The following is a 25,103-nucleotide window of genomic DNA, read 5'->3' as shown; positions in this document are numbered from 1 at the left end:
GACCTCAACTGCTAATGATGAGAGTTCAGAGATGAGAGGAGTGCTGTTGATTTTTTTTGTCAACCCTGGGGAAGATCTGACTTCTATTTTTTGTTTGGTTGCAATTTTTGTCTTAAAAATAATTATGCTGTATGCTGGCTGATAAAAATGATTCCATAACCTTATCATTTAACTCTCCATTGAGCTTCGGCATTCTCTGCTGCTTCTTTTCCTAAACTTTCTCATGCTCCTGTAGGTTTCCTTTTCCAGGGACTAAATGCCTAACCTCCACGCCCATCATTGTCTGCCTGTCTTTCCGTCCTCGCTAGCCCCGTAGCAGTTACAGAAGGGCATGGCTCGTTTTGTTGCTTGTTTCCCATAGATCCACAATGATGATGGTGTGTGGCTGAGGCTGAATGATGAGACAATAAAGAAGTATGTGCCTAACATGAATGGTTACACTGAAGCCTGGTGCCTCTCTTTTAACCAGCATCTTGGCAAGAGCCTTCTGGTCCCTGTTGACGTAAGTAGAAGGTGCCATTGAAGAGCATTAGAGGTACACTCTGTCCTCATTACAAGGCTTTCTTTAATTAAGGCTGCAACTTTTCAGTTCTGAGGTAAACCACAACATCATTGAAAACTATATTCTTTACACACGCTTGATCTCGAGGGCTTCTGTGTAATGAGGGTGGAGTGTAGAAGGTTAAGGCCCTTTATGCTGGTCACTTATTTGCCTCAGAAGAGAGAGAAAAAAAAAAGCACATTTAAATCAGGATGCTGCTTAAATTCTACAGCGAGGGGTCATAATTGAACATTTATTTTTCCATTACGAGCCACACCTAATATATATATGTATGTATACATATATTAAAACTCACAAATGCAAAATCGATCCACCTGAAATTACATTATCAAGTGAATTGTCCACTGGGGTGGCGGGTTTTTTAATTCGCGGGGGCGGTTGTCAACAGGTTCTCTATATTGGTGAACTATGTCTCCCGTTTACTTAGAACTTTTATAAATCTCCTATTATTACAAATATTACTGTTAGATTACTGTTGCTATAATATTTAAGAAGTAGGTGGTAAAGAAACAAACCTAGTTTTAGAAGATTTAGGTTGGATAATTATGTGATGTAAAGTCTTCCTAGACTGACGGGAATTTGATGGGCCTTTGGAAAATTAATATCCAAGTTGTCAAAGTTTCAATCTACATTAAGCACCCGTGAAAAATTTTCTCGAGAAAAGAGCCTAATATTCATGCGATAATTACATCAGTAAAATATGAAAGTAGCACACCTTGTACCTACTTGATTCACAAATGTGTGATTTTCATGAATGGATCAGCCAAGTAGGTCATTTTCAGCAGTTATTAGTACTTATTGAGCCCCTATAGTATGCAGAGCACCACATTAAGGTCTTGGAAGAGTATAATAGAATTATTAAACATGGTCCCCTTTTAAGTGATAAAAGATACGTTTTTCATTTGCTCCATATTCCCGCTCTTCAAATGGACTACTTCTTAATTTATAGAGTTGATTAATAATAAGATACATGGGAAGTATGAAATGAAAAACAAGGCGATTCGCACTTTACCACAATACTCATAAGAGTTCTTAATTGAAAAATGGCCTTTCTCTGTGTTCATTAAGGCTAACTTAAAAAGCATCATTAAAAAGTGGTATTTTTTTTGCTTGCTTGTAAAATAAAATTATTGCTAGCACTTGGCTCAAAAGAAAATTAAATAGGCATTCCAAATGGAAAACTTAGGATGACTCAATTCTTCTTAGGTAACAATATGTTATTTTTGAATATGGAACTGTATTTGCAATTCAAACTAAAATGGAAAGGAGAAAACTCCAGACATTTTGTACATTATAGGAGTATTTTTAGATTAGTTGGAAATAGATTTCCCAGGGACTGTATTAGTATTTTGTTTCATTCTATTCAATGACTAAAATACTGAAACCACACTTTTAAAAAGCTGTAACCAGCCATTATGTTTATTATCAATCAATCAATCAATCAATCAATCAATCAATCATATTTATTGAGCACTTACTATGTGCAGAGCACATAGTATGGACAGCACACCAATTGGGGACATGATTTTGAAGACTGAATGACAGGAAATTGGTGTTAATGTAATCTTTTTGTAAATCTGGTCTCTTTGCAAAGTCCCTAACTGATTACCTTTAATTAAATTTGTGGCTGGCAAGGCAAGCTGTTGGTTTGCTTGTTGGAAAGTTGCAGATATTTTCAAGACCCGAGGTGAAATGAGGAAAGATAGTTTTTGTTCTTATTAGATAACAGTTGCTTCTGAGGTAGTTTAGATCAAAAATTCAGATTGAAAATGCTCTGGGGGAAACATTTCCCATAATTTCAAAGTTAAATTTAGGGAGAAGAAAACGTAAAAAGTGTTGGTCATGAAAAAAGCAGACATCTAAGAATTTAAGAAAAACACAAAGTGTGTCACCTCTTCTTGGATATAAAGAGGCAGAACTGTGTGAATTGACAGCATTTCAGAGTATATTTTGAATTTATTTTTCTTGATTCGGCGCTAGGCTGGAATATAATTTTCTTATTTCTTATTCCCTAGCAGTACAGATATTCTATGGTCAATCCCCTGTGGTATTTATTGAGTGCTTACTGTGTGCAGAGCATTATAATAAGCATTTGGGAGACTACGGTATAAAAGGTAGACACCATCTCTGCCCACAAGGAGTTTACAGTTTAGAGTAGGGGAGATGGATGTTAAAATAAATCATAAATGGAAGAGAAGTAGTATTGCCTAGCGGAAAGGCGTGGTCTTGGAAGTCAGAGGACCCAGATTCTAATACCGGCTCCATCACTTTTCTGCTTTGGGGAAAAAAGATGGCAGGTTGGTAGTGTGGAAGATGAGAAGCAGCGTGGCTCAGTGGCTTGGGAGTCAGAGGTCATGGGTTCTAATCCCGGCCCCACCACTTGTCAGCTGTGTGACTTTGGGCAAGTCACTTCGCTTCTCTGAGCCTCATTACCGCATCTGTAAAATGGGGATTAAGACTGTGAGCCCCCCGTGGGACAACCTGATCACCTTGTAACCTCCCAAGCGCTTAGAACAGTGCTTCGCACATAGTAAGCGCTTAATCAATGCCATCATCATGGGGATTAAGACTGTGAGCCCCACGTGGGACAACCTGATCACCTTGTATCCCCCCCAAGCGCTTAGAACAGTGCTTGGCGCATAGTAAGCGTTTAGCAAACACCATTATTACTTATTATTATGAGGGTAGAAGCACATCAAGCAGTAAGTGGGATTTTATGTGGTGGAACATGACCGTGGAGAAACCCATAGCCCACAGGCAGAAATTTCCATTTATAGGCAGTTTTCTTGGAAATGGGACCAGCAAATGTAACAGCGAATGCAGAGTGGTATGGAATGAGAAATGAACAGAGCTGATTTGTTACCTTTTTTTTTGTGGTGTTTCTTATGTGCCAGGCACTGTACTAAGGGTGAAGTAGACACAAGACAATCAGATTGGACACAGTCCCTGACCCACATAAGGCTCACAGTTCTAATAATAATAATAATGTTGGAATTTGTTAAGCGCTTACTATGTGCCAAGCACTGTTCTAAGCTCTGGGGGAATACAAGATCATCAGAGTTGTCCCACGTGGGGCTCACAGTCTTCATCCCCATTTTCCAGATGAGGGAATTGAGGCCCAGAGAAGTGAAGGACAAATGGCAGAGCTGGGATTAGAACCCATGACCTCTGACTCCCAAGCCCGGGTTCTTTCCATTGAGCCATGCTGCTTCCCCAATAATAATCATTAATTATTAATAATGATGGCATTTGTTAAGTGCTTACTCTGTGCAAAGCATGGTTCTAAGCCCTGGGGAGGATACAGGGTGTTCAGATTGTCCCATGTGGGGCTCACAGTCTTAGTCCCCATTTTACAGATGAGGTAACCGAGGCACAGAGAAGTCAAGTGCCTTGCCCAAAGTCACACAGCTGACAACTGGCAGAGGTGGGATTAGAACCCATGACCTCTGACTCCCAAGCCCGGGCTCTTTCCATTGAGCCACACTGCTCCTGTACATGAGAGGGAGAAAGATTTCATCCCCACTTTACGGGTGAGGGAACGGAGGCACAGAGAAGTTAAGTGACTTGCCCAGCGTCGCACAGCAGACAAGTAGTGGAGCCGGGAGTAGAACCCAAATCCTCTGATTCCTAAGCCTCAGTCAATCAATCAGTCATATTTATTGAGCGCTTACTATGTGCAGAGCACTGTACTAAGCGCTTGGGAAGTACAAGTTGGCAACATATAGAGACAGTCCCTACCCAGCAGTGGGCTCACATTCTAAAAATTGTGCTCTTTCCACTAAGCCATGCTACTTCCTTACCTTCAGTCAATCAGTGGTATTCATTGAGTGCTTACTGTGTGCAGGCACTGTACTAAGCACCTCGGGGGAGTACAGCGCTACAATTTAACGGACACATTCTCTGCCCACTACAAGTTTGTGGTCTCTCTAATTTCAACTTCTGAATTTTCAGAATGGTTTTAGGGGAACCAGAGGCCCAAGACTACTACTTGCCTCCCCCTTTTTATTCCCTCCTTTTCAATTCTCCTCCTCTTCCTCCTCCGCCCCAGGGTAAGTGGACAGATTGCCTTCTACAAGCCTAAATTGAATCAAGGTGACCCCTACAAAAGTCTAGTTGTAATAATAATTGTTGAGCACTTACTATGTGCCAAACACTGTAATAGTAATAATAATGGTATTTGTTAAGCGCTTACTGTGTGCCAAGCACTGTTCTAAGCGCTGGGATCGATACAAGGTTATCAGATTGTCCCACGTGGGGCTCACAGTCTTCATCCCCATTATGCAGAGAGGTAACTGAGGCACTGAGGAGTTAAGTGACTTGCCCAAAGTCACACAGCTGACAAGTGGCAGAGCCAGGATTAGAACTCATGACCTCTGACTCCCAAGCCCGTGCTCTTTCCACTAAGGCACGCTGCTTCGTATGTACTAAATATACTAAACTACACTAAATATACTAAAGCACTGGGGTAAATACAAGGTAATCAGGCTGAACAATCTGTGTCCCCCATGGGGCTCATAGTCTAAAGAGAAGGGAGGACAAGTATTCTATTCCCATTTCACAGATGAAGAAATTGAGGCACAGAAAAGTTGTGATGTGTTCCAGATCACGCAGCAAGCAAGTGGCAAAGGCAGGGTTAGAATCCAGATCTCCTAATTTACAGGCGTATACTTTAAAAAAAAATGGCACTTGTTAGCACTTACTATGTGCCAGGCACTGTACTAAGCGCTGGGGTAGATACAAGCTAATCCAGTTGGACACGTTCCTGTCCCCTATGGGGCTTATAGTCTAAGTAGGAGGAAGCAGGGGAAATACCCAACCCCCATCCTTCTCCCTTCCCTCTTAAGAATAATAATAATAATAATGATAATAAAATCATGGTGGTAGTTCAGTGCTTACTATGTGCCAAGCACTATACTAAGCGCTGGGGTAGGAACCAAGGTAATCAGATTGTCGCAAGTGGGCTCACAGTCTTAATCCCTATTTTTACAGATGAGGTAACCAAGGCCCAGAGAAGTTAAGTGGCTTGCCCAAGGTCACACAGTAGACAAGTGGCAGAGGCGGGATTAGGAGTCATCATCATCAATCGTATTTATTGAGCGCTTACTATGTGCAGAGCACTGTACTAAGCACTTGGGAAGTACAAATTGGCAACGTATAGAGACAGTCCCTACCCAACAGTGGGCTCACAGTCTAAAAGGGGGGAAAGGGGGAGAGCCATGACTTCTGACTCCCAAGCCCGTGCTCTTGACACTAGGTAATGCTGCTGCTTTTCTCGATTAATCATTAAATCCTATTTATTGAGCGCTTACTGTGGGCAGAGCACTGTACTACTAAGGGCTTGGGAGAGTATACTGTAACAACTTCACAGAGTCCGTAGACCCATTCCTTGCCCACAGCGATTTTACAGTCCATCTTAACAAATACCACAGTTATCGTTATCCTTATTATAATTATTAAGAATGACACTTTAACAGCAAACTGAGTTACCACCTAGAGGTGGATGTGGGATGATGTAAAAATAATAATTGTGGTATTTAGTAAGCGCTTACTATGTGCCAGGCACTGTACTAAGCACCGGGGTAGATGCAAGATAGTTGGGTGGGTGCTGTCACGGCATGTACCATGTATACAGCATGTATATATGTTTGTACATGGTTATTACTCTATTTATTTATTTATTTTATTTGTACATGTCTATTCTATTTATTTTATTTTGTTAGTATGTTTGGTTTTGTTGTCTGTCTCCCCCTTTTAGACTGTGAGCCCACTGTTGGGTAGGGACTGTCTCTATATGTTGCCAACTTGTACTTCCCAAGCGCTAGGTACAGTGCTCTGCACACAGTAAGTGCTCAATAAATACGATTGATGATGATGATGATGATGATGTACCACGGTGAAACCCTCTTGGTCATTTCTTTTATCCTGTAAATCCCAATATTCATGCCACTTGGTGCCCACGTGTAGACGACTGCAGCGCGAAGGCATCTGGGCGTGCAGCTCAAGCTTAGAAGACCTGCCAGGCATTATACCAATCATTGATCCCTCCCTCCAAAAAAGCATATAAACTGGAACTAGCGCTACAATATTTTGCTATCTTCTTTGGACACCCAATTCAGTTTAAAACCAGTAGTGTAAACAGTGATCAGTTTGAGGAAATAACAGGTTTTTTTGGTTTTTTAACCTCGCCCCAGGAAATCAAAATATTGCGTATCCTTAAAAAGCAAAATGCCCCTATCCAAAGTTCAAAAGAAATAATAATTGGAAAGTAAATGTTTTTAAAGCAAACCAGATATATACCCCCTGCCCCCCCCCCGCCCCAGCCCAGAGCTAAAAGTGCATTAGGTTCTTTAAAATTCAATTTGATACACATTCAAATGGATAGATTTTTAATTGACATTTTATAAGCCAGTATGTTCCTGGCTGTTGACTTCAAACTAGATTGTACACAACTTTCTTTTTTTTTTTTTAAAAAGAGAGGTACTTGCTTCGTATATGCAGGTTACACTGTCACCACATGGCTTCATTCTTGCTAATTCCATCTGCATTGCTTTTCACAAATAAGTTTTGCAATATGAAATTAATGCTGCCTATTTTGGATAAGCCTGAAGAAAATTAATCTTGGGTGTTATGTAAGGAAGATCTGCAGTGTGGCTTTACGGTGGGCATGTAAACATGAGCTGATGGAAAAATGAAAAGTGTTTTTCAAATCTACTATTTACATAAATCGAATGGGCCAGGGTAGGTTATGTCAAATCTACTACTTGAAACTTTCTGTTGTATCATTCTTCCACTGCACTCAAACAGAAAGTGATATCAGTTAACCATTTAAGTGTGAATTTAATTCCATACACCTTCATGTCTTTGTGAATCCATTCCAGGACATTAATTTTCTATGTCTGGTCTTGTGTTTAAACTTGTCTCATCTTCAATTTACAAAAAAAGTGAATTTTGAGAAATCATTGAAATTATTAGATTCCATGCACCTGAGGTGGCCTAATTTTAATCGCTTGGGAATATTAATTTGCTCATTTTGCTCTTGTCTACTGTGATCTTTTGCAGTAATATTTGTTAGATAAGTTTACTATTCATTCCCCACCCCTCCCTGTATAACCTTTCATGACATTATCCATTTTAATTTTGAAATTATAGTCATTGCTAGTCCAAATCATTTTAATACGAGTAAATCTTCTAGGGATTGGCTATAGTAATCTGAATAGAGGTATAGTTTAGGCAAATTAATTTATATGAGCATGAAAATATAGCTCTTTAGAGACACTGATTGCTCTTAAACATGGTGTAAATTTATTTGGGTGCTCTGTACATTTTCCAAATTACAGTGAGAACTTAGAAATGGAGAATCAGATGAATCCTTTAGGGACAGTATACATTTCACATTTTTCTCCAAATTTGTATTCATTTAGCGATAACTTTCAGGAAATGATCATTTGAATGCATCCCTGATTATGTTTCCATTGGGGAGGGCAAGATGGTTTTCTGTTATTCTCTTAAGACCATTCCGAGTTTTCTTGTCTTCCCAGTTAAAGAAGTGATGGCTGAAAGTCCATATATCTCTTTTACATTCTAATTTTATACTAGATTCTATTATGCTCTATAGTAGATTGTTATTTGAATAATCTCTGTGATACAGCAGACTGTCTTCTGTCATAAAACCAGTGTGGCTTGCCTTGGAAGAGATGGTTCACCTTAAAATCAGTTTGGGATTTATTTCTCGCATCAAACCTTCTAATCTTTATGAACAATGTCTGGCTCTTAATTTCAGTAAATGGCATGACACACTACATCCATAGAGAGCTTTTGACATAAGATTTTTCTTTTAACAGATTTTCTTTGGTGAGCATTGAATTCGAGTGTCTTCATTTATGAAAAAAAAAATCACCTCCCCTTTGGTGAGGTTTTGTGAGTGTTCATGCTAGAATGCAGGAAAATGTTTTTACTGTCTGTCTATAGCATCTTCTGCAGATAATATTCTGTTCCCTTTCTTTGTTGATATTTGTCTTTCTTAAACTTTGTTGCTCAGAATATCTTTAATACTAGCCAAGGAGTCAGGGATTTGGACGTTTTTTCATGGACTTCTAAAGCTTTTTTCCCCCAGGTGAGTTGGCAGTCATGCTTTATCCAGGTATTTCAGTTTGTGTGACAATTTTTAATTGATTATTTGAAGCCTAGGGTTTCTTGCTAATTGCAGAAAACAAATTGCGAATAGAAAATACCCCACCAAAAATAGCTATCCCTATTTTGGAGCAATCCACATGCAAACAAAAGAATGTAGTAGTTTAAAGCTGCGGAAAGTTTTATCGTAGTTTAAAAGTCCTGAATGAACGAGGATTACCTCTAACAGTTTCAGGCAAGTATTTAGAATTCCGCATTGGGTAGTAGTGAGCCCCTTGAGGTCCCAATTGCCGTCTACTCTGCCCAATATTTTGGCCATTTTATTGCTCTTTTGTACTTTCAGAGAAATAAATTTAAAAGGCCACCATTTCTGGTCTTGATTCCTGAGTTTCCCATCAATTATATCACTATATTGATTGAATAATTCCCTGGCTCATTTCAGAGCAAAATGAAAAATCCTTTAATTTTATATGATAGCTGTACCATAATTGTGGAGTTACCATTCCTGGTTAGCGTAACTAGTTTAAAAATGATTTGCACAATTATTGACTCGCACACATTCAGTGCAGCCCGATGAACTTGAATTTCATAAGTATTATCGTGGTTTCCCTGAATTATCCGTCGATGGCAAGAAATAACTTACATTTTTGTCTCGATTTAAAAAATGAAATCATTGAAGTAGTTTTTTGGGGGGTTTTGACTCCCTTTTCAAGTAGCGCACCATCCACCACATACCAACAGGCAGTTCATGGTGTCAGATTGACATTTTGATCTTGACACGTTCATGTTGTTAATATGACGACCAGTATGTGAAAATCTAATTCAGAAGTGCCTTATTTTATTAAGAAAAATACTGTCGATTCTTTTGACCCACAGTCCTGGTACAATCTGATGTTTCTGAATGGAACAAGTAATCCATGTACCTTTCCCAAGGGGCCACTCCTCTCATACTTTGCCTCCAACATTCCCTCAGCTTTTTTGGGTTTTTTTGACTCCCACTGATTTATTTTGCCAGAGCAAGAGGCAGATTGAGGTTTGACTTGAAGTGCTCTCCAAAAGTGAGACACAAAAGGAAACCGAAAGGATCTGGGAGAAAGACAAAAGGAAGCAGTGTGGCCTAATGGAAAGAGCACGTACATGGGACTTAAAGAGACCTGAGTTCTAATCCTGGCTCCTCCACTTGTCAGCTGGGTGACCTTGGGCAAGTCACTTCACTTCTCTGAGCCTCAGTTCCCTCATCTTTAAAATGGGACTTAAGACTGGGAGTCCCATGTGGGACATGGACTGTGTCCGACCTGATTAGCTTTTATCTACCTCGGCATTTAGTTCAGTGCCTGGAACGTAATGAGCTCTTAACAAATACCATTTTTTTTTAAAAAAAAAGGGGGATAAAAAGAAAACCTAGACCTTGTTTGTGCTCCTGCAGTATTTGATCGCCTATCCTGTCTTCCCCATGTTGCCTTTGTAAAGAGAGGAGAGTCAAGTGTGGAGTGAGGGAAACAATTTCTCTCACATTTGAACACAGCTGTTAGATTGATGTTTTTAAATGAGCATATATTTTAGTGCTAAAATTGGTCCCCAAAACTGGTCTTTATTTCACCACAATTTTGTGTTTTGTGTTGGTGTGAATTTTTTTTCCCATTTTCCTCTTCTGCCCAAGTTGATGTCATGGTTGAAAGGAAAATTGAAAATTACTTAAGGATAACTGATTTTTTGACTTAAATATTGAAGTCACGTAACAAAGCTTTGTCTACATCAAGAGAAGCAGCATAGCCTAATGGATAGAGCACAGGCCTCGGAGTCAGAAGGACCTGGGTTCTAATCCCCGGTTCTGCCACTTGTCTGCTGTGACCTTGAGCAAGTCACATAACTTATCTGGGCCTCAGTTCCCCCATCTGTAAAATGGGGATTAAGACCTTGCACCCCAGGTCGAACCTGATTAGTCTGTATTTACCCCAGTGCTTAGTACAGTGCTTGGCACATAATAAGTGCTTAACAAATTCCATCTGAAAAAAAAATAATTGGCTAGAACAGAAATACAGAACCCAACATTTCCAGTTTTTGATACTAGGCTTTTTTTAAAAAAAATTACAAAACCGACATTTACCCAGAAGCAATCTATAGAAGGTAGGGCCCCAGTTCAACTAGAAAAACCTTTAATTTTTGCTGTTGGCAAATCCTATGTTAATGGAAAGCTTGTGCTCAACATCCCATGGCTTAACCAACACAGAAGCGTTCCTTCTGCTGTTGCGTTGATTTTTCTCCAGATTGATGGCACACTGCCAGAAGACCATTGCCTCTCCAAACTATGAAATAAAACATGCATTGTGGAAGAGCTGGGGATAGTAGCAAGTGGAGGAAATGGAAAAGAATAAAGTTCCAGGATTCTCATTTCTCTGAGAATTCACACTATTTACACCTGTAAATGCCAAATAATCCAATCAATTTTTGTGCGAGCTCATCTTCACTAATGATAACAGGGCAAACTAAAGTGGAAATAAATTCACGGTCTTTTCTAGTTTTAGAAATGTTTGCAAGAACCTAGAATATAAGAGCATTTTTTGGTTCAAAAATACGCTCTGCCAATTAATTCCAGGAAATATGTTATTGCTGCTGCTACCTTTTTTGAGTTGAAACTCTTCAAAAGATGTGGTTAAATGATGCAAATAACATGAGGTTACGTGTCTCCGTAAAGGGGAAAGGCCCTATCAGTTGCAAAACAGTAATGCAAAACCATAGATTCGTTGATCAAAACATGATTATTGACCCCAACGTGCTCGGCACGGATGCTAGTGGTGAATTCTTTGCCTCCTCCAGTGTCCAGAAAAGGCCCCCGAAACGTTTCTTAAAATTTGCCCATCCTCGGGTCCATTTTGTCCGATTCTCCATTCAACAGGAGAGATGAAAGTCAGAGCCCTTAAACATGACACCATCCTACCCTAGTTTTCGCTTTTTTGAAAAGAAGGCTTCTGCAGTCCCGTGAACTAGTGAGGATTTTCTTTCTTGGTCAGAAATATTGTCAACGTAAGCTTACCCAGATGTGCTTTCGGGGGGGGGGGTGGGGTGTCGAACGGCGCTTTGACCAACCACTCTTTTGTTTTGCCTCTTCCGATTTTGTAGGAGCCCAAACCTAATACCGATGACGTTTTCAAGGACCTAAATCCCTACTGCCCTCAGGAAGCAGTCATGCAAGAACAAGACCCGCCATTCCTCCGAGGTGGGCCGGGACTGTATAAGGTAGTGAAGACGGGACCTTCAGGTCACAACATCAGAAGCTGTCCTCACCTTAGAGGTATCCCAATTGGAATGTTAGTTCTGGGAAACAAAGTCAAGGCAGTGGGCGAGGTATGAACCACCGTAGCTTCATGACTTCTTAGATACCCATTTGTAACCCTAAAGCACCTTCTCCTTCACGAGGTCGGCATCTCCGTACCAGACGTTCAAATGCTAACGATTGGAAATTGATGATGTTGAGAATGCTAATGTAATCTCATGTGTTGTTTTCTATCTTTCGTTTCTGTTGTTCTTAAACGACCCTTCCGGGTACAGCATGTCCAACGAATCCGAATGGCGTCTTATTCGGCAGTCATCTATATTTACGTGCTTTTCTATTGTCCGTGTGCTTATGGTAGACTTGACAGTTTGGAACAATTCTTTTGTGAACTTGCTTTGATGAAGAAATGCTTTACAGGGTTGTGACCAGAGCAGAGAGGATCGTGTTTCTCGATAACCTTTTCGGTTACCGCTCGTTGAAGTCACCGAGGGAAGAACATTTTCAGTATTCTTAACCTGGTGTTTGCCCCGTCAGATGGGCTTGAGGATGTAGTGTGTCATGCTATTTCTCCAACAGCATTAGGAGCATAAATATAGCATAAAGTGCCTAAAAAGCAGACAGCATGTTATTTAGTGCCATTTCTCATGACAAAAGTGCACACACCTTCATTTGCAACATCTCAAAGTGAAATCCGGGTTATCTTCCCGGTTCAATATCGATTTGGTTTCAACCGTGCCAACAAACACGACTCGACCTCCTATTTTGAAAGGAGATTCATTTCCGATGAATAGATTTGGGTTTTGATTACCTCAGGCTGTGGCCTTAATTTCAGAAACGTATTATTTTTGCCGTGTATGTAAAGCAATGGAATGATTACGTTGTTTCCTGACAGTACAGCATTTTTTACTGGACGTCGACACTGAATTTTCCGAATGTGAATTAAAAGTCAATCAACCGTGCTTTTTGTGTATGTGCACCAGGTGACCAATTCGGAAGGTTCATGGGTGCAGCTGGATAAGAACAGCATGGTAGAGTTCTGTGAGAGTGACGAAGGCGAAGCCTGGTCCCTAGCTAGAGACAGAGGCGGAAATCAGTACCTTCGACATGAAGATGGCAAGTTGTCTTAAATTTGGGCTTTGTTCGCAATAACTTTTGAAATGTAAGAGAGCTGTGTGTGATGAGACTCCTGGGTAAGCAAAATGAAAGGGGGATAGTGTGTGAAAACCAACCAGCAACTTAGAGGAACTTGGATGTTGGGGAGTGGAAGGAAAATACGGGCAGACTGTACAAATAATATAAATTGTGCCTTTTACAACTCTTTGAATTTCAGAAATATGAATTCTTTTCTGAGATTTTGTTCTTCTCTACCAATCTGGGGCTGTAGGTTTTACCCTTTCTGCTACTAGATGGAAGTTCGATTTTCAAACCACCAATCGCAATACTTCTCTCAGGCAATCTTATCTGATTTACCATAGTCTCCCGGAGGGAAGAAAATGAGTAACCTTAGATCTCATTGCATGCCTTCATATGTGGGTTGCTCTTGGTCAATTCCACCTCAAGTTCAATTTAATGTTTTAAAATTGATATCCAGTGGGCTTTATGCAATGGCTGACAGCTTCTTCCTGCCAAACATAGAGAAAGGGCCCAAAGCTGGTGATGAGCTCTTATTTAAAATGCAAAAAATGCAGAATTGAAGTAAAATAAATACAATCAAAGGGCTCATCTATGTTCTTGGTTTTGGGTTGCTCTGTGTTTTATCTAAAATGCCGATCAGTCACTGATCCGTTCAGTTAAATTAAGGAAACATGTTTTCATTATGTAATCCAGATAGAGTGGGTTTTGAATTTCAGGGGATTTTTTTCCACACCCAAAGAAAGTTTAAAACATAATTTCTCCCACATTGTATTCGTTACCCCATTTTTCTGTAGGAAGAGCAATCCTAAATGTAGCAGTCCATGTGGTCGTTTCAACTTTGCTCAATTTCTCCTCTTCAGACAAAAGTTAAACTGTTCAAATCATAACATGCCGTTTCCATCGCACACACAAAAATAGCTAATCCCGGGATCTGCATGTGTTTTTTTTTTAAGAGGGGACTCAGTTGATGCAGGATTCCTAAACAGTGACTTGTAAAACGGGCTATTGTCTAGAAGTGGTTCATATACCCACAGGATGGCAACAGGATGGCTAATAAGACTCAACCCCTGGAAATTTCAGCTACCCTGGAGTCCATCCTACTTAAATACAAAGCACCAAAGAACTAGAGATCTCCCTCCTTAGCGTTCCCCCCAAAAACGATGCGAAATAAATCTAGTTTTACCAAGAAAGTAGAGGGTCAAGTCCCAGACATGTTTGTCCCAACTGTTTGTCTGTGGATTCACTTTAAACTATAAGAGTAGGGTCCCAGCTAAGTAGAGAAAAGGAAAGACTCCAAGTCGGTAGGCGAAGTAAGTCTTCCACTGGCGAAGCTATAGGACACAATTATCTGGAGGAAATGTTTCTCTCAGATAAGATGGATTTACTGTGATGGGGGCAGGAGAGGTAGTGGAGAATTATCTGTATTTGACATCCCTGAAGTGCTCTAGAGCACGCGTTGTACCATCAGCCGAATACCTCATCTTCCCACCCGAACCCTCTCCTCTCCGCAACGTTCCCATCACTGTAGGAAGCACCACCATTCTCCCTGCCTCACAAGCCGGCAACGTTGGCATCATCCTGGATTCATCTCCTCATTCAGAAGCAGCGTGGCTCAGTGGAAAGAGCCCGGGCTTGGGAGTCAGAGGTCAGGGGTTCAAATCCCGGCTCCCCCACTTGTCAGCTGTGTGACTTTGGGCAAGTCGCTTCACTTCTCTGCGCCTCAGTTACCTCATCTGTAAAATGGGGATTAAGACTTTGAGTCCCCTGTGGGACAACCTGATCATCTTGTAACCTCCCCAGCGCTTAGAACAGTGCTTTGCACATAGTAAGCTCTTAATAAATGCTATCATTATTATTATTATCTCTCCTGCAGTGTGCACATCCAGGCAGTCATCCAATCCTGTCATTTCCCTCTTCACGATACCTCTAGAATCCTCTCTTTCCTCTCCGTACAAAGGGCTACCCCTGTGGGCCAAGCATTTGTCTCATTCCATCCCTTCCTGTCCCATCCCATCTCCACTATTGTGTCAACTTCCTTGCTGACCACCTTGCCTCTAGACTGTCCCTTCTCTAGTCCATTCTTCACCCTGCTGCCCTGGTGATTTTTTTCTAAAAGTTTTGCAAATTTCTCCCCCCTTCTTCCACGTCCACCGATATTTGCCTACTCATCTCCACGGCAAAGAGCCACCATGGGCTCTCGGGCACTGAATCAGCGCTCTCCCCCCATACATATCCTCTCTCCTCTCCCACTACAACCAGCCTTCACACTTCACTCTTCAAAATCATCAATGCTCTCCCCCATACATAGCCTCGTTGCTCTCCCACTACGACTCACCCATGTCCTGCCTCCGGCCTGGAACGCCTTCCCCGCTCCAATCTGACAGACAATAACTCCCCCAACCACCCCCTTAAAGACTTTTGAAGGCACACCTCCTCCAGGAGGGCTTCCCCCCTTTCGTCTTCTCCCACTCCCTTCTGCATCGCCCTGACTTGCCCCTTTTGTTCTTCTCTCCTCCCAGCTCTACATCACTCATATATGTATCTGTAATTTATTTATTTCTGTTAATGTCCGTCTCCCCATCTCTAGAACGTAAATTCCCCCTTTAACCTTTGAGAAGGCAGTTTCGGTGGAGTGTAGGGGACGGAAGCAAGATTGGAGAGGGTCAAGGAGAGAGTTGGCATTAATCTACTATTACTACTTTATTCTTTATTCTTTTTCCTATTCCTAATCTGTTTTATTGTCTGTCTCCCCATGTGGACTGTGGATTCCTTGTAGGCAGGGGTCCTGTCGACAAACATGATTGTAGGAGAAGCAGCATAGCCTAATGGGTAGAGCACAGTCCTAAGAGGCAGAAGGTTATGGGTTCTAATCCCAGCTCTGCCACTTATCTGCTGTGTGACCTTATGCAAGTCACTTCACTTAATAAATGCCATTATTATTATTATTATTATTGTTATTATTATTATTGTTGTTATTATATATTAATTATATTAATATATACTAATATATTAATAATATTGATATATAATGATGATGGTTGTATTTATTAAGCGCTTACTATAATATAATAATATATTAATTATATTAATATATGATAATAATGATGATTGTATTTATTAAGCGCTTACTATGTGCAAAGCACTCCTCAGTTACCTCATCTGTAAAATGGAGATTAAGACCATGAGCCCGATGTGGGACTGGGCCTTTGTCCAACCTGATTTGTTTGTATTCCTCCCCCAGCACCTTAGTGTTTCTAGTAAATGCCATTCATTGATAATCTGACTCCTAGGAAAAATGCAAGACCTACATCAACCCACCTTAAGGTATGAAATTAGTCTATTTCGTATTAACAAAAATAAAACTAACTTTAATATAAACATTGATATGGAAATAAACTAGTTGAAATCAGGATATTGGCTTTCATAGATATTGAACTAGGTTTTAACATCACTCAGAGTATTAACTTTTTTAGGGTAGTATGGGTTCAAAGAATCAGGCCGTGTTTAATAATTATCCGCAGAATCAGGCTCTAGACATTATTGCTTTTTATATAAAATCAGCTGCTTTTGGTCCCTTGAAAGTTTTGGAAACTAAGTACTGGTGTATACACAATCGCAGTAATGTTCCATTAAACTACTTGTTTTGCAGAATACATATTTCTATCAATGTTAGCCAGTGTTTATTGTGTATATTGCACTGTGCTAATAACTTGGAAGAGGGCAGTGGAATAGCTAGGCATGATCCCTGCTCTCTGGAGCTTTACAATCTAGTAGAGAAGGAATACATTAAAATAAATTATAAAGAGGGTTACAAATGTTACAAATAACATTAAAATAAGTTACACATCAAATACGATTGAATGAATGAAATAGAGGAAGCAGCAGAGTTTGGGGATTTCTCTTAATGGTATTTAAGTTCTTACCATGTGCCAGGCACTGTACTAAGCACTGGGGTAGAGACAAGATAGCAGGTTGGACTCGGTCAGTGTCCCACATGGAGTTCACAGTCTTAATCCCCATTATACAGATGAGGTCACTGAGGCCTAGAGAAGTTAAGTTACTTATCCAAGGTCACACAGCAGACAAGTGGCAGAGTGAGGATTAGAACCCATGTCTTTTACTCCCTTTGTTCACTATCCACTAGGTTTCAGTGCTGCTTTTTTCGTGACTTAGTGGCAAGATCCCGGTCTTGGGAATCCAGAGGTTGTGGGTTCTAATTCCGCTCCACCACTTTCAATTCAATTCAATTGTATTTATTGAGCACTTACTGTGTGCAGAGCACTGTACTAAGCGCTTGGGAAGTACAAGTTGGCAACATATAGAGACGGTCCCTACCCAACAGTGGGCTCACAGTCTAGAAGACTTATCATCTTTGTGACTTTGGGCAAATCACTTCACTTCTCTGGGGCCTCAGTGACCTCATCTGTCAAATGGGGATGAAGACTGTGAGCCCCATGTGGGACAACCTGATCACCTGGTATCCTCCCCCCAGCGCTTACTGTGCTTGGTATATTGTAAGCGCTTAACAAATCAAGCGCTTAGTACAGTGCTCTGCACACAGTAAGCACTCAATAAATGCGATTGAATGTTTGTACCAGACTCAGAGTTAGGTGGCAGAGTTTGGCCCTGCTGAGAGCTCACCTCCTCCAGGAGGCCTTCCCAGACTGAGCCCCTTCCTTCCTCTCCCCTTCGTCCCCCTTTCCATCCCCCCCATTTTACCTCCTTCCCTTCCCCACAGCACCTGTATATATGTATATATGGTTGTACATATTTATTACTCTATTTATTTATTTTACTTGTACATATCTATCCTATTTATTTTATTTTGTTAGTATGTTTGGTTTTGTTCTCTGTCTCCCCCTTTTAGACTATGAGCCCACTGTTGGGTAGGGACTGTCTCTATATGTTGCCAATTTGTACTTCCCAAGCGCTTAGTACAGTGCTCTGCACATAGTAAGCGCTCAATAAATACGATCGATGATGATGATGATGATGGCAGAACCCCATCTGGGAAATGCCGGCAAGCCGTTTACTTAAAAGAAGCTTGCCCCCGCCCCCAGGCCGATTCACGCTGTCCTTGCCCTTGGGTTTTAGCGAAGAAGTCATACTTCCGACCTGGCTCCTCCAGAAGGCAAGTGCTGAGCACTTACAATACAGTGCAGGGCACAGTACTAAGCGCTTAGGAGAGTACGATATAACTGGGTTAGTAGACCAGATTCCCTGCCCACAATACGCTTACTGTGGAGAGGGGGAAACAGATATTAAAAGAAGTTTCAGGTATGTCCATAAGTGCTGTGGGGCTGTTGGTGAGATGAATAAAGGGTACAAATCCAAGCTCAAGGAGGATGCAGAAGGGAGAGGGAGTAGCAAGAATGGGAGCTTAGTTGTGGAAGGCCTCTTGGAGGAGGTGGGATTTTGAATAAGGTTTTGAAGGTGGGGAGAGTGATGAACTGTCAAATATGAAGAGGGAAGGACGTGGGCAAGCGGTCGGCAGTGAGAAAGGTGGATCGAGAGAGGTGCAAGATGAATAGGTCGGTGTTAGAGGAATCGATCAGTCATATTTCTTGAGTCCTTACTGTGTGGAAAGCACTGTACTAAGGGTTTGGGAGAATACAGTGTAACAGAGTTGCTAGACATAATAATAATGATGATGGTATTTGTTAAGTGCTTACTATGTGCCAAGCAAGTATTGTGCTCTCCCAAGTGCTTAGTAATAACAATAATAATAGTAATAATGGTATTAAGTGCTTACTGTGTGCCAAGCACAGTTCTAAGCACTGGGGTAGATACAAGGTTATCAGGTTGTCCCACATGGGGTTCACAGTCTTAATCCTCATTTTACAGATGAGGTAACTGAGGCGCAGAGAAGTTAAGTGACTTGTCCTAAGTCACCCAGCTGATAAGTGGCGGAGCAGAGATTAGAACCCACGACATCGAACTCCCAAGCCCGGGCTCTTGCCACTAAGCCACGCTGCTTCTTAGACGTGTTCCCTGCCCACAACGAGCTTGCAGTCTGGAGAGGGAAACAGACATTAATATAAAGAAATAAATTGTGGATATGTACATAAGTGCTGTGGGGCTAGGAAGGCTGAATTCAAAGGTGCAAATCCAAGTGCAAGTGTGATGCAGAAGGGAGTTAGGGGAGGGGAAATGAGGGCTTAGATGAAGTGTGCAGGACGGGACGTAGGAAATCAGAAAGGTAGTCTAGAAGAGGGCAAGCTAATCGGGTGCCATAAAGACGATGGTCAGGAGTTTCTTCTGTTTGTGGTGGTGGATGGTAATAGAACCAGCGTGGCTTAGAGGAAAGAGCCCAGACTTAAAATAATAATAATAATAATAATGGCATTTATTAAGCGCTTACTGTGTGCAAAGCACTGTTCTAAGTGCTGGGGAGGTTACAAGGTGATCAGGTTGTCCCACGGGGGGCTCACAGTCTTCATCCCCATTTTCCAGATGAGGGAACTGAGGCCCAGAGAAGTGAAGTGACTTGCCCAAAGTCACACAGCTGACAATTGGCAGAGCTGGGATTTGAACCCGTGACCTCTGACTCCAAAGCCCGGGCTCTTTCCATTGAGCCACGCTGCTTCTCGAGTCAGAGGTCTGTGGGTTTAATCCCGGCTCTGCCAATTGTCAGCTGTGTGACCCTGGGCAAGTCACTTCACTTCTCTGTGCCTCAGTTCTCTCATCTGTAAAATGGCGATGAGGACTGTGAGCCCCTCGAGGAACAACCTGATTCCCTTGTATCTACCCCAGCGCTTAGAACAGTGCTTGGCACATAGTAAGAGCTTAACAAATACCAACATCATTATTGTTATCATTATTATTATTATTAATCCACTGGAACTTCTTGAGAAGTGGGGAGATGTGGACTGAATCGACTGGCGAGTGAAGGAAAATGCCCAAGTTACATGGTTCTGAGACAAGGAGGATAGTGAGGTTGTCTACAAGTGATAGGAAAGAAAAGGGGAGTGTAGGGTTTGAGTGGGAAGATGAGGAGTTCAGTTTGAGCGGTGGGTGGGACATCGAAGTAGAGATGTCCTGAAGACAGGAGGAAATGGGAAACTTCAGAGAGGGAGAGGTAGATTTGGGAATAGATTTTGAGAGGAGATGGGAGATCTCCTCTTGAGATATTGATGGGAAAGATGGGAATCATTCATTCATTCATTCAATCGTATTGAGCGCTTACTGTGTGCAGAGCACTGTACTAAGCGCTTAGCACTGTACCAAGAGTCAAATATAGGGGGACCGAAGAGGAGCAGGGGAGATTTGAGGAAGGTTTCCAATACAAATATAATGCCGATTTTCACGAACTATCTTTAAAATCACCCCAGACTGTTATAGAAATCTTGGCTAATGAATTCTGAATCCTAGTCATTACTCCACTAGGATATTTTATCTTTTAAGATATTTTCATTCATTCATTCATTCAATCATGTTTATTGAGCGCTTACTGTGTGCAGAGCACTGTACTAAGCGCTTGGGAAGTGCAAGTTGGCAACATATAGAGACGGTCCCTACCCAACAGTGGGCTCACAGTCTAGAAGATGGAGACATTTATTGAGTCCTTTCTACGTGCAGAGCTCGGGAGAGTCCAATACAACAGAGTCATTCATTCAATCGTATTTATTGGGCGCTTACTGTGTGCTCACGGTCTAGAAGTCTATTTTCTTTAGTAGATCAGGTATGCACTCCTTCGGCTGTAAATTTTGTATCGCCCTCAGTAGAAAAGAAATAGTTGGATGTCTTACATATCTGAATGCTTACATACCAACACATACATGCAGGGAAAGCTTTCTTGTCTGGTATGTTGGGGGAAAGGTAGGTGTTGAGTAGACTAAAATTCTAGTGTATTAAAGGTTAGTCTGCCCTAAGGAGCTACTCTGGGGAAGCCTAGTATAGTCTCTTTTTAAATGATATTTGTTAAGCACTTACTAACATGCTGGGCACTGTACTAAGCCCTGGGGTAGATAAAAACTAATCAGGTTGGACACAGTCCATGTTTCATTTGTGGCTCAGTTACTTCTTTTATGCTATTAAGTGATTCCTATGTACTGGGCAGTGTACTAAGCTCTGGGTAGATAGAAGCGAATCAAGTCGAACACTATCCATGGGGCTCACAGTATTAATCCCCATTTTACAGTTGAGGAAGCTGAGGTGCAAAGTTAAGTGTCTTTTCCAAGGTCACACAGTAGATACGTGGCAGACCCAGGATTAGAACCCAAGCCCTTTCATTCCGTGTGTCCATGCTGCTTGTCAGTCTCATTCAGAGGACTAGTGAGCACTCCCTAATAATAATAATATAACTGTAGCATTTGTTAAAATGCTTACAATGTGCCAGTCACTGTTCTAAGTACTGGAGTGGATATAAGCAAATTGGGTTATTAATAATAATAATAACTGTGGCATTTGTTAAGTGCTTACTATGTGCCAGGCACTGTACTAAGTACCTGGGTGGTTACAAGCAAATCAGATTGGACACAGTCCTTGTCCCATATGGGACTCACAGTCTTAATCCTCATTTTACAGATGAGGAAACTGAGGCACAGAGAAGTGAAGTGACTTGCCCGTGGTCACGCAACAGACAGGAGGCAGAGGCAGGATTAGAACCCGTAACCTTCTAACTCCCTGGCCTGTGCTCTATCCACCATGTAAGGCCGCTTCAACATAGTCCCTGTCTTTCATGGGGCTCACAGTCCTAATCCCTAATTTACAGATGAGGTAACTGAGGCCCAGAAGTGAAGCGACATGCCCAAGGTCACACAGCAGAGAAGAGGCGGAGCCGGGATTAGAACACAATCAGTCAGTCCGTCATTCATTGAGCACTTACTGTGTGCAGGGCACTGTACTAACTGTTGGGAGAGTATAATGTAAGAATGTACACTTCTCTACCTGCAGTGAGTTTACTGATTCCCAGGCCCATTCATTCATTCATTCAATTGCATTTATTGAGCGCTTACTTTGTGCAGAGCACTGTACTAAGCGCTTGGGAAGTACAAGCTGGCAACATATAGAAACGGTCCCTACCCAACAGCGGGCTCACAGTCTAGAAGGGGGAGACAGACCACGGAACAAAATATGTGGACAGGTGTCAAGTCATCAGAATAAATAGCCCATGCTCTATCCATGACCAGTTGATATCTTGGGGGAGAGGAAGCTCACTGATTAGTTGAAACCTCACTGGGCTTACGTTTCAGTGTTTGGCGAAGGCGCAATACTAAGAAATTCGCCCCATCACCGCCTGCTGAAGCTAGTGCTTGGTGTTCAGCGCTTAGAACAGTGCTTGGCGCGTAGTAAGCGCTTAACAAATGCCATCATCATTATTATTGCTCGTCACATTAACAAACCCCCTGCCCAAAATAGCCCTGAGAGGACTTTCCTGGAATAGTCCCAGAGCGTGGGACTGGGATTTAGGAGGACCTGGGTTCTAATCCCGGCTCCGCCACTTGCCTGCCGTGTGACTTCGAGCAAGTCTCCTAACTTCTCTATGCCTCAGTTCATTCAGTCATTCAGTCGTATTTACTGAGTGCTTACTGCGTGCAGAGGACTGTACTAAGTGCTTGGGAAGTACAAGTCGGCAACATATAGAGACGGTCCCTACCCAACAACGGGCTCTCAGTCTAGAAGGGGGAGACAGACAAAACAAAACATATGGACAGGTGTCCGGTCATTAGAATAAATAAAAATAAAGCTAGATGCACATTATTAACAAAATAAGTAGAACAGTAAATATGTACAAGTAAAATAAATAGAGTAATAAATCTGTACAAATATATACAGGTGCTGTGGGGAGGGGAAGGAGGTAGGGCCGGGGGGATGGGGAGGAGGAGAGAAAATTGGGGATTGAGACTGCGAGCCCTATGTGGGACAGGGACCATTTCCAACCCAATTATCTTGTTTCTACCCCGACACTTAGTACAGGGTCAGGCACATAGTAAGCGCTTAAGGAATACCACAGTTATTAATAGCTAAGACTTGTTTTTTCCTAGGAGACATCTCAGGATAAGTAATATTCCCCAAGGAGCAACCCAAAGAGCGCAGCTCCCTCTCCGCTCTCCCTGCTCGCCCCACCACCTCTGTGTTTCACTGAATCAAAATCACAAGGAGGTGCGATGGTCCAGCCGGAGCCCCTTACCTGTTGTGTTTTGATTTAAATGGTATTCGTTGAGTGCTTACTATGTGCCAGGCACCATACTAAGCGCTGGGGTAGATACAAGCTAATCAGGTTGGACGCAGTCCCTGTCCCTCATGGGACTCACAGTCTTAATCCCCATTTTATAAAGGAGGTAACTGAGGCCCAGAGACGTGAAGAGACTTGCCCAAAGTCACCCAGCAGACAAGTGGCGCAGCCGGGATTAGAACCCAGCTTCTAACCGTGTTCAATCCACTGGGCTACGCTGCCTCTCACCACTTCAGGGAGAGGACCCCTGGCCCACATCCTGCCTCTGGCCTGGAACCCCCTCCCTCCTCAAATCCAACAGGCAATTACTCTCCCCCTCTTCAAAGCCTTATCCTTACCCTTACCCATCTCCTCCAAGAGGCCTTCCCGGAGTAAGCCCCACTTTTCCTCCTCTCCCACTCCATTCTGTGTTGCTCCGACTTGCTCCCTTTGCTCTTCTCCCCGTTCCCAGCCCCACAGCGAGAAGCAGCGTGGCTCAGGGGAAAGAGCCCAGGTTTTGGAGTCAGAGGTCGTGGGTTCAAATCCTGGCTCTGCCACGTGTCAGCTATGTGACTTCGGGCAAGTCACTTGACTTCTCTGTGCCTCAGTTCCCTCATCGGTAAAATGGGGGTTAAGACTGTGAGCCCCACGTTGGACAACCTGATCACCTTGTATCTTCCCCAGTCCTTAGAACAGTGCTTTGCACATAGTAAGCGCTTAAAAATGCCATCATTATTATTATCATTAATGTATTTATCTGTAATCTTATTTGTTTATTGATGTCTGTCTACCCCCCTCTGGACTGTGAGCTCATCATGGGCAGGGAATGTCAATGTTTATTGTTTATTTATTGTTGTATCATAATAATAATGCTGATGGCATTTTTTAAGCACGTACTGTGTGCAAAACACTGTTCTAAGCACTGAGGAGGTTACAAGGTGATCAGGTTGTCCCACAGGGGACCTCACAGCCTTAATCCCCATTTTACAGATGAGGTAACTGAGGCACAGAGAAGTGAAGTGACTTGCCCGAAGTCACACAGCTGACAAGTGGCGGAGCTGGGATTTGAACCCATGACCTCTGACTCCAAAGCCCTGCTCTTTCCACTGAGCCACGCTGCTTCTCTATCTCTGTCTATCTCTGCCTTCTCTATCATACTTTCCCAAGTGCTTAGTACAGTGCTCTGCGCATAGTTAGCGCTTAACAAATATGATTGAGTGAATACCTCGTGGCAGCTAGAGGAACCCCAACTCAGGGATTTAAGACAGCCTGAACGCATCTGTTCAGGCAGCAGTGAGCCCAGGCAATCCAACCCAGCCACATCAATGTCTGTTTTCAAGGTACTCATCACACTGTTGGCCCTCTCTTTTCGCCCCAAAGAATCTGTAACCAAAAACCCAGCCCCCAAGGTCACGTCAAACCCCGGGGTGTCCTTGAGACACTCCCACGTGCCTTAATTGGCAGGTGTGGTGGGCATCACAAGGCTATTAGAGGCGGGCCATGATACCTGCTATCCTGGCAGATATCCCCTCCTCCCTAGCCCCTGGCCCCAGATAATAATAATAATAATAATAATAGTAATAGTATCTGTTAAGTGCTTACCAAAAATAATAATAACAATGGCATTTATTAAGTTCTTACTATGTGCAAAGCACTGTTCTAAGCGCTGGGGAGGTTACAAGGTGATCAGGTTGTCCCACGTGTAGCTCTCAGTCCTAATCCCCTTTTTACAAATGAGGTAACTGAGGCACAGAGAAGTGAAGTGACTTGCCCAAAGTCACACAGCTGACAAGTGGCAGAGGCAGGATTTGAACCCACAACCTCTGACTCCAAAAACCTGGGCTCTT

The 25,103-nt window shown here is 42.3% G+C and overlaps 1 protein-coding gene across 1 annotated transcript in view; it reads left to right on the top strand.

Annotated features, from left to right (window-relative positions):
• The window catches only part of MYCBP2 (MYC binding protein 2), a 404,370-nt gene that overhangs the window by 284,463 nt on the left and 94,804 nt on the right, over positions 1–25,103 (top strand). Inside the window, exons 52-55 of the mRNA XM_038763035.1 lie at positions 362–502; positions 8,601–8,675; positions 11,813–12,037; positions 12,947–13,079. Of these exons, the coding sequence (XP_038618963.1) occupies positions 362–502; positions 8,601–8,675; positions 11,813–12,037; positions 12,947–13,079 (574 nt within the window). The remainder of the gene's footprint in view (positions 1–361; positions 503–8,600; positions 8,676–11,812; positions 12,038–12,946; positions 13,080–25,103) is intronic.

The sequence above is a fragment of the Tachyglossus aculeatus genome, chromosome 2 (assembly GCF_015852505.1).
Source record: "Tachyglossus aculeatus isolate mTacAcu1 chromosome 2, mTacAcu1.pri, whole genome shotgun sequence".
In the NCBI taxonomy this organism is placed as follows: domain Eukaryota; kingdom Metazoa; phylum Chordata; class Mammalia; order Monotremata; family Tachyglossidae; genus Tachyglossus; species Tachyglossus aculeatus.
The sequence above is the reverse complement of the archived record's forward strand: the minus strand, read 5'-3'. Positions and strand labels throughout refer to the sequence as shown.